General features: G+C 38.1%; 1 protein-coding gene across 1 annotated transcript in view; it reads right to left on the reverse strand.

The window, feature by feature from the left end:
- Positions 1 to 9,806: 9,806 nt before the first annotated feature.
- Positions 9,807 to 15,830, reverse strand: part of LOC131438196 (zinc finger protein sens) — a 28,204-nt gene continuing 22,180 nt past the window's right edge. Inside the window, exon 6 of the mRNA XM_058608048.1 lies at positions 9,807 to 11,744. Within this exon, the coding sequence (XP_058464031.1) occupies positions 11,248 to 11,744 (497 nt within the window). The 3' untranslated portion in view covers positions 9,807 to 11,247. The remainder of the gene's footprint in view (positions 11,745 to 15,830) is intronic.

Below are 15,830 nucleotides of genomic sequence, written 5' to 3' on the forward strand. Positions count from 1 at the left end.
AAAGGTTCGGATTGTGCTGGAAGTAATCTCTCACAATTCCTGCGTTCACGAGGTTGCATTTCTTTACTTTCGTTCCGCTTCCAGCTTTCCACGAATTGATGATTCCCAACTGTTTAGCGATTCACCGCGCTCATAATTTTTTGTCGAAGCACTTCTTGCTTGCAAGCCATCCCGATAACCACTTGACATATTGCACGTTACACTCAAAAATAGTTTTATCACAAATTTCAACAGTTTTTACCCATACTATAAAAAGTATAAAAAGTAACACACCGAAAAAAGTGTTGAATTTTTTGAGTACGGTCTTCATATAAAGATGCAAATGACCCCAAATCAAGAGCTCACAGAAGTTTTCTCTATTTTCGGACTTACTCTTGCCACTTGCTTCAATGTAATATTCAGAAATAACAATATATTAACTCTTGTTAAGATCATTCCCTACCAATGCAGTCAAAACAAATCCGTCTGTTGATCGAGAATTAACATCAATGAGTTACCCGCAAACACCGAGCATCCCATCTGTTGTCCTGGATAAACACGACCTTCCGGTCATGTCGGTTTATTTCACAGAAAATCGGTTCCTTCAATCGTTCGTTTACCCCGCAGAGCGTACCTTTTAATGAGTAAAATATCAATAATTTTAATTTCTATCGTAACGGTCCATTTCCCTCACCTTGTTGGAACAGCGTTTTTCTCAAAGCGTCGGCTTGCTGACCCGAAAAATTTTCAGTATTTCCGCACACTTCTCCGCCAAAGAAGAGTTACGGCCAGCAGACCGACTGTCCGTTCATTGCACTTTGCCAATCAATCCGCGTGCTCATTGCTACTCGATTCAGTTTTTGCTTCTCCACTTACTCGCGAAAAGCGTGCATATCCGAAAATCATAAATCGAAAAATTAAAACATTCTCCGAATGAGCGAACCCTGCGGATCCTTTCATCGCACGAGGACCCAATCTGGCTTCCTTCAGTTTGCCAGAGGTAATTTCCTGCCCCTCGTCTGAGGACTGCGATGGATCACGGAGCTGGAAGGTCGATCAATAGCCCCGAAATTCGCTCGGCCTGGTGGCAAAAATGCTGTTTCTATACTTTTTTGCGTATCCTTCGCAAGAGCGAACACGCGTTCCTCGGAAGCCGACTTTTTGGTGGACCTCTGCTTCTTTCATTCGGCGGGATCCTGAAAAAAAAATGGAAACAGATTTTTACGCAATTTTGGCCGCTTGCCAGTAGCTTTTGGACTTACAGTTGCGTGTTCAGGGTGCGCAAAGTAATTCATCAATTTCGTCGTCGATTGGTATCGGTTTGTGGTACACGGTCTGCTCTCACGAAGACGGTTAGGAAGCCAATTGTAACCGAAATAAGCACCTGAAGTTGCGAGTGCAAGTTTCATTCTGTTACAAGTTAAAATTGACCGGCTGATTGTTCAACTCAGCGGTCGAAACAATCGAAAAAGGCCCTCGTCTTACTTTGTATTGATCGTCGTCATTTGGGCGATGAAAGGTAAAATAATCGAGAAGTACTTTAAAACCGCACATCGACCAATTAGTTATTCGGTATTCCAGAAGTTTAAATTTTAACTTAGAATCGAGACTCTCTCTCTCTCTCTCTTTATTCTGCGAACAACATTCAAAACAGCGTTGCAGTCGTATTTTTGTTTCCTTTTTTTATTCACTAGTAATGGGAAGAGAGGTCACTAACACAATAATTCATAAAGAAAAACCTGGATTAGTGATTATAACTATAACTTTTATTGTTATATATGCTAGAGCAAGCCACATTACGGAAATTGCATTGTGCGTGCCAATCGACTATCGCACCCCTAGAGCACTTCTCATTTCAGTTAATTTTAGTAAATACTAGAAGAAGAGAGAAATCTATGGTTTGGCGATCACTTCGAACAGTAAGGAAATCGATTATCGCATATTGCAGACAATAATATCCATCACTTTAACTCTTTCGTCTACTCCCAGTCAAATATTCTGAAAAATTGGCTTACAGAAAGCTGAGCAACACTTTTTTATTAATCAACGGCATGCTGCCAGAGTTTACTTAAGTCACTCGTCACCCGGCATTGCTCATTTCCTCACTTATAGCTTTCTTGCTTTCTTGCTTTTTCGAACAATGATTGTTAAACCTGTAATTAAGAGGGCGCACATGCGCAGTAATTTCGTTTCACTGCTGCAAAAGAAAGCCTGGCTGAGTTCGACTCGGTGCACCCTTTTACCTGCCCTATACCTCATCGTCTTCGGCGCGGAACCCATTTCACGCACAGATCAAGCATTTCTCCCCGAAATTCCTTCTCAACCGACCGAACCGAAGGACGCCGACCGAGCCGAAGCAGGGAAAACAAATGAACCGAACCAAGTAGCACTTTTTACTGCTACAATTTTCGGCGTTCATGATAAAGCAAAGGTGGTTACGAGAAGCGATCTGCAATCCAGCTGCACGCTGTACACCGTAATTGACACAGTTTTGAAGTCAACTGTTTGATGAGTGGCCTTTGTCACGATATTTGCTTTGTCCTTAGTTGTATACTTGTTTGTATGTATGAGTGGTGATGATACCAAACTGATGCCATACGAATATAGGTAAGAGTTTATATGAACTTGATATTTTTTTTTCATAAATAAGTTTATTTCATAAGGCGATATACATAGTTTTTCTTTGCCTTATATGGTACATTGAACCTAACATAGGTATTTCAAATGCAGTCATAACGGTTACTATTTAATAAAACATATTTCTACTAGTTTACCTAAATATCATATTAGTCTTTTGTAATTAATCATAAACTGAACTGAACTGAACTGAAGAAGATCGCCCGTAGTTGCACTTCGTGATTGACCGAATGAGTGGAAATGTACAATGAACCAAGAAAATGAAGCTTGGGAGAAACAAACCATTTTCACTGTACATACCCACTCACTCCTAACTTTTTATTAAATGATCAATAACGACACTGGCTACGACCAAAGGCTGTGCTACTAAGGGAAAGGAAGGAATGTTAGTCCGATACTCGTTGTTTCTAGAGACCGCGGGTACCATTGTATCTCCACGAACATCACGGGATAGGAGATTTGTTAGTAGGGAGGGAAAGAGATCCGGATATGTTTTGGCAAACAATGCGATCCCAAAAAAACCTGATTTTCGATACTCAGGAGATATATAATAAGTAAGAAAAATATAAAATATCTCCAAGGAACAATCTCTCCAGTATCCCTTTTCTCCCACTCGCTCTGCTGTCAACAACGCGAGATGAAACACGACCACTGAAAGAGTAAAGTAAAAACACTCGCGAATTCTACTTTTTTGAGAGTAGCACCAGGACATCGCATCGCACTCCCAGTGATGCCAACTCTCTCCCATATTTGTCTTTGGTAATGGTTCTACTCAAAAACACTGGTTTCTATCAAACGATTAGCTGCTATAAATTACATCAAAGAAAAAAATAACCTTTTTTTACTGTTCATGATCTTATAACTGTTTCAGGTTTGTTTCTATCAGTACATTATTTACTAGAAGCGCTGTCAGTGTCTCCATACAGTGGGAAATCTAGGTTCACTTGATGTATGTTATTATTGAACACACCAGTAGTCTTTTCAATGCGTGATCCGTCCGTGTAAAACATTTTCTCATGATCAATATGCCTGAACTTACTTGAAAATATTTTTGGGATTTCTATCGAGCGTAGGAGTCCCGGGATTCCACGCACATCGCACTACATGGATGTATCAAAAAATAAAGTTGAGTCTGGGGCATTTAGGATGCTATCACGGATACGAATATATCTTGAAGGGTTGATTTCCAGTGATATATGGTTAAAATATACTGTCATGATACTTGTTTGAGATTGAAGCTTGAATAGCCTTTAGAAGTTATTAATAACGAGAGGATTTAGTTCCTTACTTCTTATTAGCAGCCTTTGTGAAAGCTCCCAAAAGCGATCTTTCAATGGAATAACTCCTGCCAGATCTTCAAGACTCATTGTATGTGTCAAATGCATGCAGCCTAAGGCAATTCGTAACTAAAGATAATGAATTCGCTCTAATATGATAATATGAGAGCTTACAGCGGAACGAAAGCAAACGCATCCATATTCCATCACTGAAAGTATCGTTGTTTGATACAATTTTTTTAGATTTTCAGGATGAGCATCCCACCAAGATACTGTTATTGTTCTAAGAAAATTTACTCATTGTTGACATTTCGTTATCAAATATCTAATGTGTCCTCTTCACCTGCATTTGGAATCGATTCTAACCCCGAAGTATTTGAAAGTCAAAACCTGGGCGATAATTATTCCCATCATATGAAGCTTAAGCTGTGCGGGGTCATGCTTTTTTGAAAAGACGACCAGCTCTGTTTTCTCTACGGAGAATTCGATACCCAGATGAACAGCCCAAACGTACAAGTTATCTAAGGTATCATGCAATGGTTATTGCAGATTAACAGCTTTGAGTCTAGTAACTAAAACGACGCCGCCAGCTGTCAATGTCATACACGTAAAATTGATAGAGGAGCGGACTAAGGCAGCAGTCTTGCAGGAGTCCCATGTAGCTAATTCTGAACGTTGTCAAATCGCGATATGAAAAATACGTGCGATTCTCTGACAAAGAGTTGTGCAAATAATTATTTATAACCACTGGAAATCCATGTTGGTGGAACTTGTCTAAAAAACATATAACTAAGGGGTGTTATTTTTATATTTTTAACGCATATCACTTTGTAACTCTGGTATCGGAAATTAGATCCAGATGGTATTAAAAACATGCAACTATAAAAACCTTTAATTTGAAATTAAGCTCGTGGACATCGGCTCAACCATTTTCGTGAAAATCAAATGACATTTTTCATTACAAACACACACACATTACGATCTCGATGAACTGAGACGAATGACATTCGATCGTATGAAATTTAAATTGCAGCCGGGTTTCGATTCGAAAGTTGAGTTTCTCAATAATTGCATAGTCTTTCCGTATGGGAAAGCCAACAATAAAATGATGATATGATCTCTGAACAAAACGAATGGATATAACTAAAAATCCCTAAATGAGTATGATTGATTGACAGTCTGCAAATCAAAACTTTTTTGGTCAAGAAACAGTTCGCTCCATAAGTTCACTTAAAGAAACGTGAAAATAAAACAAGTTTTTGGGATTCATTGTGGCATGATAGAAGAACATCGTAGAATTTAATATTTAATATGAAATTAACGAACTGGCTTGAAGTATCGCGGTGGGTAATTGATTAGTATATTAATATTACCACTATAATGCTGTTATTATTGTTCTTACACACCAGTAGTTATGTGATCGCAGCAAAAAATAACGTTTTATGCCTATTTGTCTATCGCTCCAATTGACGTCTCTCATTAATATAATTTACCTTTGCCGACAAATCAACTAAATTATTTGTAAAGGTTAATCATTTCCACTAGTAAAGTAAATATAAGTATATCCGTTCTGATTTGGAACATAACCATACCGATCCCGGCAAGTGAACCCAAATGTGTACACATCGCACCATTTTTTAATGTGGAACACATTTTTGTTTTCTATATGCACCCCTATATTAAATCGAACATAAGACGAAGACGAAACATAAAGTATAGAAATCGTTTATGTGCCCATGCACAAAATAGGATAACCCCTAAATGACCATCACCTGATTCGGCCAGTTTAAGTCGAAACTCGTTTACGTTCGGCACGACAGTAAAGACGTTGCACTTCGGTGCAAATAAAAAAAGTGTTCTGTAAGTAGCAGAAACTTTATGTCTGCCTAGCGGTTTATGTTGAGCTGCTAAGTTACATAACAGTTCAACATAAACTGTTATGTACTGACGAGTCGAAGACGAAACATAAAGTATAGAAATCGGTTATGTGCCCATGCACAAAATAGGATAACCCCTAAATGACCAATGAGAAAAAGATTATCGCTTCAACCGAAATCGCAGAATGGTAGTAATGGTAGAGAAACGCTACAAAAATAACTACTTTCATACAAAACTTGAACACAAGCTTGACGAAAAGAAGCTTCAAAGAAGAAATCACAACAAACAGATGCCGTTTTTCATTGAGAAACACTGGTGGCGAGGATTGCTCTGGTTTTGCACTTTCGAGCAGAAATGCAACATTCTGACGGTGTTTCATTGCGATTTCTGCTCGAAAGTGCAAAACCAGAGCAATCCACGCCGCCAGTGTTTCTCAATGAAAAACGCCAAGAGTCTATATTCTGGGTTCGCGTGTTCGGTGTTGGTCCCTAATAAAGATCAATCTCAGCAGACTCTCGTGAATTTGCGGATTCAAAAGTGTGACGATTAATTAAAAATGCCGATCATTAGAAATTTTGGTTGCCTTGTTCCACATCAATGGCTCGAACAACCACATGGGGCTGATGCTTGTAGTTTTTTTGTAATTTATCACAGTTGTATACCCTTGCTTCAGTTCTACTCTGGGCCTTGCAACGAGTAATAAGATTTGCGTCTATGAGCCTCTATTCTGAATCAACACACAGACATTCCTCGTCTATTTTGTCCAGTTGTTCACTGTTTTTTTGTGTTGGATCCAATAGGTTACAAAAAATTTGTTTGCATTTCTCATATAGAAAGGTTATGCAATCACTGTGAAAACCGACATTTGAACCGAGGCCCGGACATTTTGGTTATATATTCCAAAAGGGATCTCACTCACTTTTCTCAGCGATGGTTTGACCAATTTGCACAAACTCAGGGTAAAATGGAGGGTCTTATAGTCCGGATCCGACTTCCGGGTGAAGATTGTTAAAATATGTATACCGCCAATAAGAGTGGTGAAGTAAAAAACGAAAAAAAGAATTCGAAACTCGCCTTACAACTATTCCAATCGGTAGTCATTGCACACAGAGAACAGACATCACTCAAAAGAATGTTCATCACTCAAAAGACTGTACTACAGCATTCTTTTTCATGACATTTTGTGCAGTGAGATCAAACGTTTTAACCGCAATAATTTTAATATACGCTAGTGGAGCTGGCACTTCTTGTTTTTTTTAATCTGATTCGACTTCTGGTCTGGTTCAAGAAATACAGGGTGATTAGTGTAAAAATGTCAACTTCACAAAAAATAATCGGGTTTGTAGATTTTGATAGCCGCATACAAAATTAACTTATTTCAGTTTTACCGATATTCAGTAGGTATCCAAATTTACTTGGAACGCCCTACGATTTCTCAAAGATGGTTACACTGATTTTCAAAAATTTTGAATCAAATGAAATGGTTTACAATCGCTTAGATGAATAAAACTTCAGCTACACCAATTTCCGGCTCCAAAAGTATCGGAAAGAGGAGCTCAATCGTTTTTCAAAGGAAGGCTAGGTCGTATTTCATAAAACTTCAAATTAGACGACTTACAAAATCGGTTAATTTTATCCGATTCCGACATCCAATTATAGAGTTACAGTGTAATGAGTTCTTAGAATTCAAACCTTTATAGAAGATGACGATGCCCAGAAAAAACTAACTATTCAAATTTATTCGTCATATCAATTAAGCGCCATACGAACCGTTTTTGATAATGCTGATCCCTGAATACCGGTTCTAGAAGTACCGTAAATATAGTCCAAAAACTTTAAAGTTATGGAATGCAGTTATAATTTCAAGAAAACTAAAAACTGAAGAATTGTTATGCCAAAAAACTCAAGTGAACTAATAAATAAGGGTATTATTTAACTCTAGGTGGATTAAGCCCGTTTTTTGTTGAAATAAGTTACTATCGAGAGGTATAGAAAAATAGACAAAGAAAGCCTCAAACTCGCTTTTAAAATTTAAACGTTCATCAGAATCATACAATGCAAGCATGAAATTATGTTTTAGTATAGATGAGGTGAAGAGCAAAATGTAAGTTCTATCTGGAAGATATTTGATGATTGAAGCGACAAAAACTTTTAGGGAAAACTTTCTTAAGGTCTTGTTGCTACTTTGTTGTCGTGAGTTTTATCCCGTTGTTTTTTACATATATTTAAAAAAAACAATAAGGACTTTTAAATCAGTTCGCTTTCACATCTCATCCAAGTCAGTCGATATAACAAAACCGCCTACGTTCGGGACGAAAGAAACCAAGTACAGTGTTGTGTAGTGAACAATTTAAGAATCAAACCAACTCTTTTGCAATCGCTGCGCTGCCCGAGTGGCGAGCTTTGAACTAAGCGATTGTGATAATTTTCAGATTTTGCTTGAAGATTCGAACAAAATGCAGGGTTTTTGTTTTTTTTTTATGAATCGAATACTAACACACAAAAACGTGTGAAAATTTGGTAAAAAAAATCGAATCAGTAACTTTCCGTGGTATGTTTGATTGATATTTATGGAGAAATCGTAACATGAAATACAAAATTAGAAGAAGTGAGGCAGTACCCAACCTCACTTCTTCGAATTTTGTATATCATGTTACGATTTCATATCTGGGATATTTTTTGTTTTTTGGGTTGGATTTTTAGATTAATTGATAAATTATGATCAAAAGTTTTATGACTAGTCTATTTACTCACGTTTTATCATCTAAATCAAATCTGTATGTGAACTGAAAAATTAAAATTTTATCCGAGATTGTCAAGAGTATAGGACAATTTGAAATCATATGTTTGATGACAACACGTGAATAATCGTTTTTCTTACCCATATTTGTAAGGTTTTGCAATCTGCATTCTTTCAAACTCAAGTAAATAGAAAAATTCGTCAAAAATTTTTCTAAATACATGGGATTTGTCAAAACAATCACCATAACGCTATCTCGTGGTGATCACGCTGATTGGATTGTTAAATAATAGAACGACCTGTGAACCAAACGAACAAAAGCAAACGAAGTTTGCTTAAGGAGCAAATGCATTGCATTTACTTCAATGCAATAAGACAAATAATGTTGTTTACATCCAGTTTTATAAAGAGTTGGATGCAATTCAATTCGCAAAAGACAATAACAATGTGCACTATGTGGAGCACGAAAACATTAAGTACAGTATATATGGAAGATAGTGCTATAGAAGTGCGTGTGCATGATCTTCCCTCAAGCGTCACCGATTCTAATATTCGCAAAACTATGTCCCAATACGGAGAGATTCTCTCTATCGAAAAAGAAAAGTGGAAGAACTTTTTCCCCGGTATTCTAAATGGCGTACGTTTGTTACGCATGCGCTTGAAGAGGCCTATACATTCTTATGTGACTTTCGGTCAGGATACAAGAATTCCGTGCAAATCACTTGTTACCTATGACAATCATTTCAAGAATTTTTTGTCAATTCCACAAACCTATCGGAACAAACTTCCTACATATAAAATACCCAACCCCAATCTTTTCCGTTTTGTTTTTTGTTATTTCGGTGAGATTTCACAGTTACAAAATGGCACATTTTTTCGTGGAAAATCGCAATTTTGATTGTGAAATGTTAAAAAAAGATTAAGAAATATCAAACATTAACCTAGAAAACCGTCTACTACAACCATGTGACTTGAAATTGTAGACTACTGATAACTACTGACTACTGACACTGCAAATCATGATTTCTAATACGCGTCCTAAAAAATACTTCTTCACTGACTTATTTCTCAATATTTTTCCAAGGAAAATTACAAATGTTGTGCGAATGATGCATTCGTTAGACCACGCCCCCCTTAACCTACAATTCCATCAGTTACGATGGTATATGAAATATTTATAAGAGCAAAACCATGCGTATCCAAAGAATCAGAATTTCGGATACTGAAAAAACAATAATCTTGACGTTATGTTTTCACATTTATTCTTAATTCATTTTACACAAGTCTACATTGTATCAAAAATATACAACGATCGGCTACTGGGAGTTGCTGTTGTGAACGTAAAATCTAACATTTTCGAATATAATAAAAATAGTAGTACATACTGCATATGCTAGTAAATGAAGCTCATATTTTCTAAATTACCTTTATGTACATAAAATATTTGACTAACATAAGTTACTAGTGAGCTAACAATTGATTACAGCATAAAATAAAACTTAATACCTACAATTTACTCGGTTTTTGGATTATCTTCATTTCAGCTGATTTTGTAGACATATTTTTTGATCACTAAAGACTAAATAACAAATAGAAAGATAATTTTTGCTTCATACTAGGAAGGAAGTATGACTAATTCATGGACGGATTCACTACCTAATAAGGACAATGGGGGTTACAGGGTACAGGACATAAGTACAGTAGGAGACGAAAAGCAGAATAGCAGCAGTTCAAGTATACAATTACAAAAGTGCCTTCGATTTTCTTGTTTACGCATAGAGTCTTTGGTTCAGTAGCTGTTTGTGAATAAAAGTAAGAACTCTATTCATGACTAACGTGTGTGTGAGTGTGTGCTTGTAGTTTTAGGGCGTGTCATGCCGTGGTGTCCCATAAGATCGTTTGTTAGACTAAATAGAACTAACCAGGAGGAACGGCCCCTTCTGACATGTTTTCGGTAACAAAAGCGCCTTTCGTTTCCCCTTCAATTCGGAACCCCTTCCAGCTATTAGATACTTAAAGGGTTTCTTAATTGTTTCACAGAAGACTAGACAGTAGTTTAAATTGGGTTGCAAAGTACATTCGCAATAACTTATCGGTATTTACAAACTAGGAAATGATTAAATGCTAACACTCAAGTTTTGGTTTTCGAAGCTTCGCTTTTCGTAAGGAATAGCCAAAAATAATTTTGGCTGAACTAGATCGAAACATTCTCTTAAGCAAAAATGCTTAAAATCACTTACATTTTAAGAACAGTACGTCTGTAACTCGATTGAATAGTACTACTAGGCTGTACAGGTTCGTAGGATTTCGTAACTGATAATTCAGAAGCATCAGTACTACAATTGATTTTTCACACCATTGGCAATCCCATTGATTGCGGTTTCTTATAATAAATTATGTATACTCCGACAAGCTACGGACGTAGCCGCAAAAGTAAACCAGAAGAGCCGAAACGTCATCTGACGCGTGTGGCAGCAACGGCTTTACAAAAACAACAGAAACAACAGCAGCAGGCGATAGTTATTTCTGTTGTTTGGTTGCAATTTTAACAACCCTAAAGAAGAAGCGTCCTAATTGAGCAACATCTGTTGTTGTTCGTGTGTTCCTTTTCGACTCGCTTGATAGGTAATCATGCCCTCAGCGTTTTTTTTTAATCGTCAGTAGGCTGGGGTTTGAAAAATACAACATAAATATAAACTAAATCGACACCGCAGAGAGGGCCCAACTCGGACAAAATCAAGAACAACTGCTGCTAACTTCCATTTTAATTTCCGCGTGGTGACGGTGATGTTGGTTATAATTCTGATGGTGTTGGTGCTCTTGATGGTGACGATGGAACCCAGTACTGGTGGCTGAGGCAGCGGCGGCGGCGGCTGCTGCTGCAGCAACTGCCGCAACGGTGGCTGAGCTTGGTGAATCGCGCCCGGGGCTGCCCATATCGGTGTGATTCGTCGCAGAAGAGTTAGCACCCAGGGTAACGGTGGAACAGTTATCCACGGTAACAATGACGGGTTTGTAATCCTCTGCCGACGGCAGAAGCGTTTGCCCCCCGCCCACGAGGTCACTGTGTTGCCCCTCGCGATGACGCCGCAGATCCACCTTCCGCTGAAAGGCCTTCTCGCAGAGCCCGCATGAGAAGGGTTTGTAGCCGGAGTGCTTGCGCATGTGGGTGATCAGATTCGAGCTCTGACTGAATGCTTTCAGACAGACAACGCATTTGTGCGGTTTTTCACCTGGGAAATGAAAATAAAGATGGTTGTGTTAATGAGTGTGTGGTGAAATGTGTTTCTGTTGATTTACGTCTATCAATCCGTCAACGGTCAGCCTGTGAACAGGTTAGCGTCATTTGTACAAATTGCATTGGTATTACATTACTTTTGTAGAATTTTTATCTCCCAATAACCGAACTGTCTAACTGTCAAACATTTATTAAAATTTTTAGTGTCTAAAAAAATCTTGAGTGGTTCGTCGAATGGGCTGAGGTACAGGTGCTAAAGTTTTGAAAACATTAGAGCCACTAACATCTTTTTGTTTACTTATAGGCAGAAAACAATTTTCTATCACTTGTCCACTTGCTGCCAACACAAATCGTTCGAGGGTAATTTCTGGTGGACTCGAAGGATTGTGCAGTCTTTTGGAAGGCGCTCATAATTCCGGTCAGCCGGGACATTTGACACTTTTTAATTGTTTCGTGGAATAATACCACAGCCACAACAGGTTGGAATTTTCTTCATTCGTTTTTGTGTTGTTTTTTTGAAATCCGAAAATTCAGAATTTAAACCCAAAGGAAAACAAACACAAAAAAATACCGAACAATCCATTAGATCCATTTGGTTTACTGTCAATTTACGGTAGTAGTTAGACAGTTCTTCAATTACCGAACGATCGGTAATCAATTCAATTACCGAACTGATTACCGAAAGCTCAGCTGTTGACAATTCGGTAAAAAATTACCGAATTCTGCGATAGTGTGTACAGTCCATTCAAAATTCCAACTTTTTGGTAGCGATCGGCGTCAATTTGATGTGCTTCTGATTGTCCACAAGGATTTTTTGTTAGCTGAATAGTATCACGGTTCTCAAAAACATAGCAGACTACACCACTAGGCTATAGAAGGTGCTTACTCTATTCTATGCACAAAACTGTTCATTGGGCCTTATTACGAGTATCACTACACGGTGAAAACCAAGTGAAGTGATTGTGACTCTTATTATCGGTATCACTTCACGGTGAAAATCGAGTGAAGTGAATTTAGGTCCTAAGGAAGTAGCTTCAGAGGCAAAAGTAATTACATGGATGAACTTGATGCCAATATGAACATCACGCCCTAAACGTTTTGTTAAAAAAAATAGTATTTTCCGCCACAGTGATCACTTCACTATGCGTGATACTGGTAATAAGTAAAATCAAGTGAAGCGACATGTAAGTGAAGTGAATGTGAAAGTGGAAGTGAGAACGGTAATAAGGGCCAGTATCATCGTTCTCAAAAACATAACAGACTAGACCACTAGGCTTTAGAAGGTGCTTACTCTTTTCTATGCACAAAACTGTTCATAGGAAACTATTTCTACATTTGCAGAAAATTGTGGTTCTCTATCTGATCAACCTTAAACGTAGTAAAGGGTGATTCTAATCCTCAATTATGTTTTGGGTATATTTCTGAAGTGCGAAATGGAAAACCTGAAAACATGGCCACATGTTCTGGAAGATAACTGAACAAGTTATTGGAACGTAACTTAAAATAATAGATGTAATTTTTGTAAGATTTCTATTTTTGAGCTTGTCGATTAATGGATTACTTAACCTTATTATGATATACAATAGGTACGTGAAGGGAGGCCAATACTCTAGTTACCATCGGCAATCTTCATATGTTTGTGTCACTTCCCGTCAATATTTGTGCCAGAGAAAGAGTTCCAAGTTTACCGACGTAGTTCACTCCCATCTGCAAGGTAGCTTTATTGACACAAGTGAGTCGAGTGAACCAATCGAATGCAAACCCGACGCAGAATGCGGCTAACAACAATCGAACCTTTTGTACTTCTACCGAAACCGAAGCAGATACCGAAGCCAAATCTAGGCAAATATTGTTCCACCCGACGAGCGTCTTGTTCAATCTTTAAAAAAAACTCTTTTTCGGGTAGATATGTGACCTAGCAGCGTTGGACAATGAGTTCGATTGTTCTTTTTCACTTAAACCTTGGAAAACTTCGTTAATCTATACACCCCGAGCACGAATTAACGTTGCAGGCCAATGTAATTCCACATTTTCCTCGTCTTAATTGATTAATTAGTTTGAACGTTAACGACACCAACAATCTTATAAAAACTTTAGTATTTCCTGTTGTAGATGTTCAATCTTCTCACAAATTGTGATTGTTATTGCAACTTTCCGTGTATCTCAAATCCGGTGTTCAAGCGGAAATGCTCAAATAGTTCCAATTACCGAAAAGGGTGGAAGGCACTTGATAAAAAATATAGTCATTCATTAACACGAAACCCGATGCCAAACAACTAAAGTGCTTGACACGCGAATCTAAAATAAACATCGAATCAACTACCCCTCTATGTGTAACCCGAAGTAAACCCCTTTCGGGGATTTGTTTACTCTTCCATCAGGGCCGCTCTCAATTAGAAAATGAAGTAATAAATTTGTTCAAATTTGTTGTATATTTCTATAAACGGGAAAATCAGCTCTTTGTTTTCACTTTCCACTGATCGGACGCACGAATGGAATGGGAACCGTCCCCGGGACGGGTTGCTTATCGTGGATTAATAAATTTTGTGTCGTAACTGTCTCCCGCTCCCACGGGGGTTGTCCCAGGTGTCCCGAGCTCGCTCGTTCCGATCGATTAGTGTTAGCCGAAGCACAGTCAGCCTTCCATTGAGGCATTGTAAGCCACGGAGGACGCTGTAGAATGAGCGAAACCCTGACAGAGTTTATGTGTCAGCAGGGCCACCACAAAGAGACCGATCGAGCGGGTTCCAAATAAGGATATCGGTTGTAAAACGGGACCGCTTTCCCGAATCGGTAAATTTGTTTTTCTGTCTGCTGGTTGGGCATTGTTCGATTCCGATGGACCCAACCGATGGTAGCTATGGCGCTTGTAGGCCTGCTGATCTTACATACCGCGAGCTGAGGTTTAGTTGCCACACACGAGCCACTATGCGTAGGGTGGATGGTTTTGGGATGGGTTGGAAACCAAGTACCTTTCCGGAAACGGCTGCATACCTGTGCTCTTGGGAACTGGAATACAAGTTTATTTCATTAGGATGAAGATCCTCGATTAAAGCTACGAACTTAGAAACGGAGATGCCACATTTTAAAAGATAGTAATAATCTATTTTACAGCCGAGTGCTATTTTTTTCGTCCAAGGCATGAACAATCCTATGCGCTTACAGAAAGTGAATTATTGGTGATGCGAACATTGCATTACGATATGGTTGATCGATGGAACAACTAGGGAATTTGCTTTAGATTATCCTGAAATAAAGTTATTTTCATAATAATTAGTTGGGTACATCTTGTTTCAGTTAGCCACAGTCAGACTATAGGCTATAGTACGACAGAATCAACACCAATAATAGTGTAGAATAATTTCATGGAGTCCAAATCTCAATTAGTTTGCTTACGTGAAGAACATTTAAATTTCTCCAAAAAAGTTTTCGTAAGACTTTTAGACCGCATCCTGAATTGGAAAATAATCCACAGAAAAAAAAATTGTAAGAACAATTATGTCAGAGTTTATTCCGACAAAAAATCTTAAATTCTTGCAAAAATGTGAATAGTCTCGGGACTATAAGCCCAAAAATTCATCAATTCGACAGTCCCACGACAAAAAGATCTAACTGCAAATGAGAGCCTCTCTTTGTTTACTTTCTCTTTTCATTATTACGGTGCCATTACTGACACTTCTTGAAAGTTTCCTATATAAATCGAAAGCTTGTAGTTTTAACTTGAAAGTTTTACGAAGAGTAAGGCTTCAAATATAAAATCAATCCGGTAAATCGTGAAAGAAAAAGTAAACAAAGAGAAACTGTCATTTGCAGTTAGGCCCTTTTGTGGTGGGACAGTCGAATTGTTTTGATTGCGAAAAAGTCATGCCGTAAAATTCACTCTGAGCCTTGAATCCAAATAAGAGCGCAACCCTAGCCAAAGGAACAATTGAACTCATTGAACATGATAGCCTCACAAAACACACATGAAAACACATCAATTAAATTAATTAAATCAAGATATAAACCACGGCTAAAGTGGTAAGCCCGTAGATGGTGCAGGCTAGGGTATCGGCAGTGTGAAAAGTGTTGCTTCTGGCTT

The sequence above is a fragment of the Malaya genurostris genome, chromosome 3 (assembly GCF_030247185.1).
Source record: "Malaya genurostris strain Urasoe2022 chromosome 3, Malgen_1.1, whole genome shotgun sequence".
Lineage (NCBI taxonomy): Eukaryota > Metazoa > Arthropoda > Insecta > Diptera > Culicidae > Malaya > Malaya genurostris.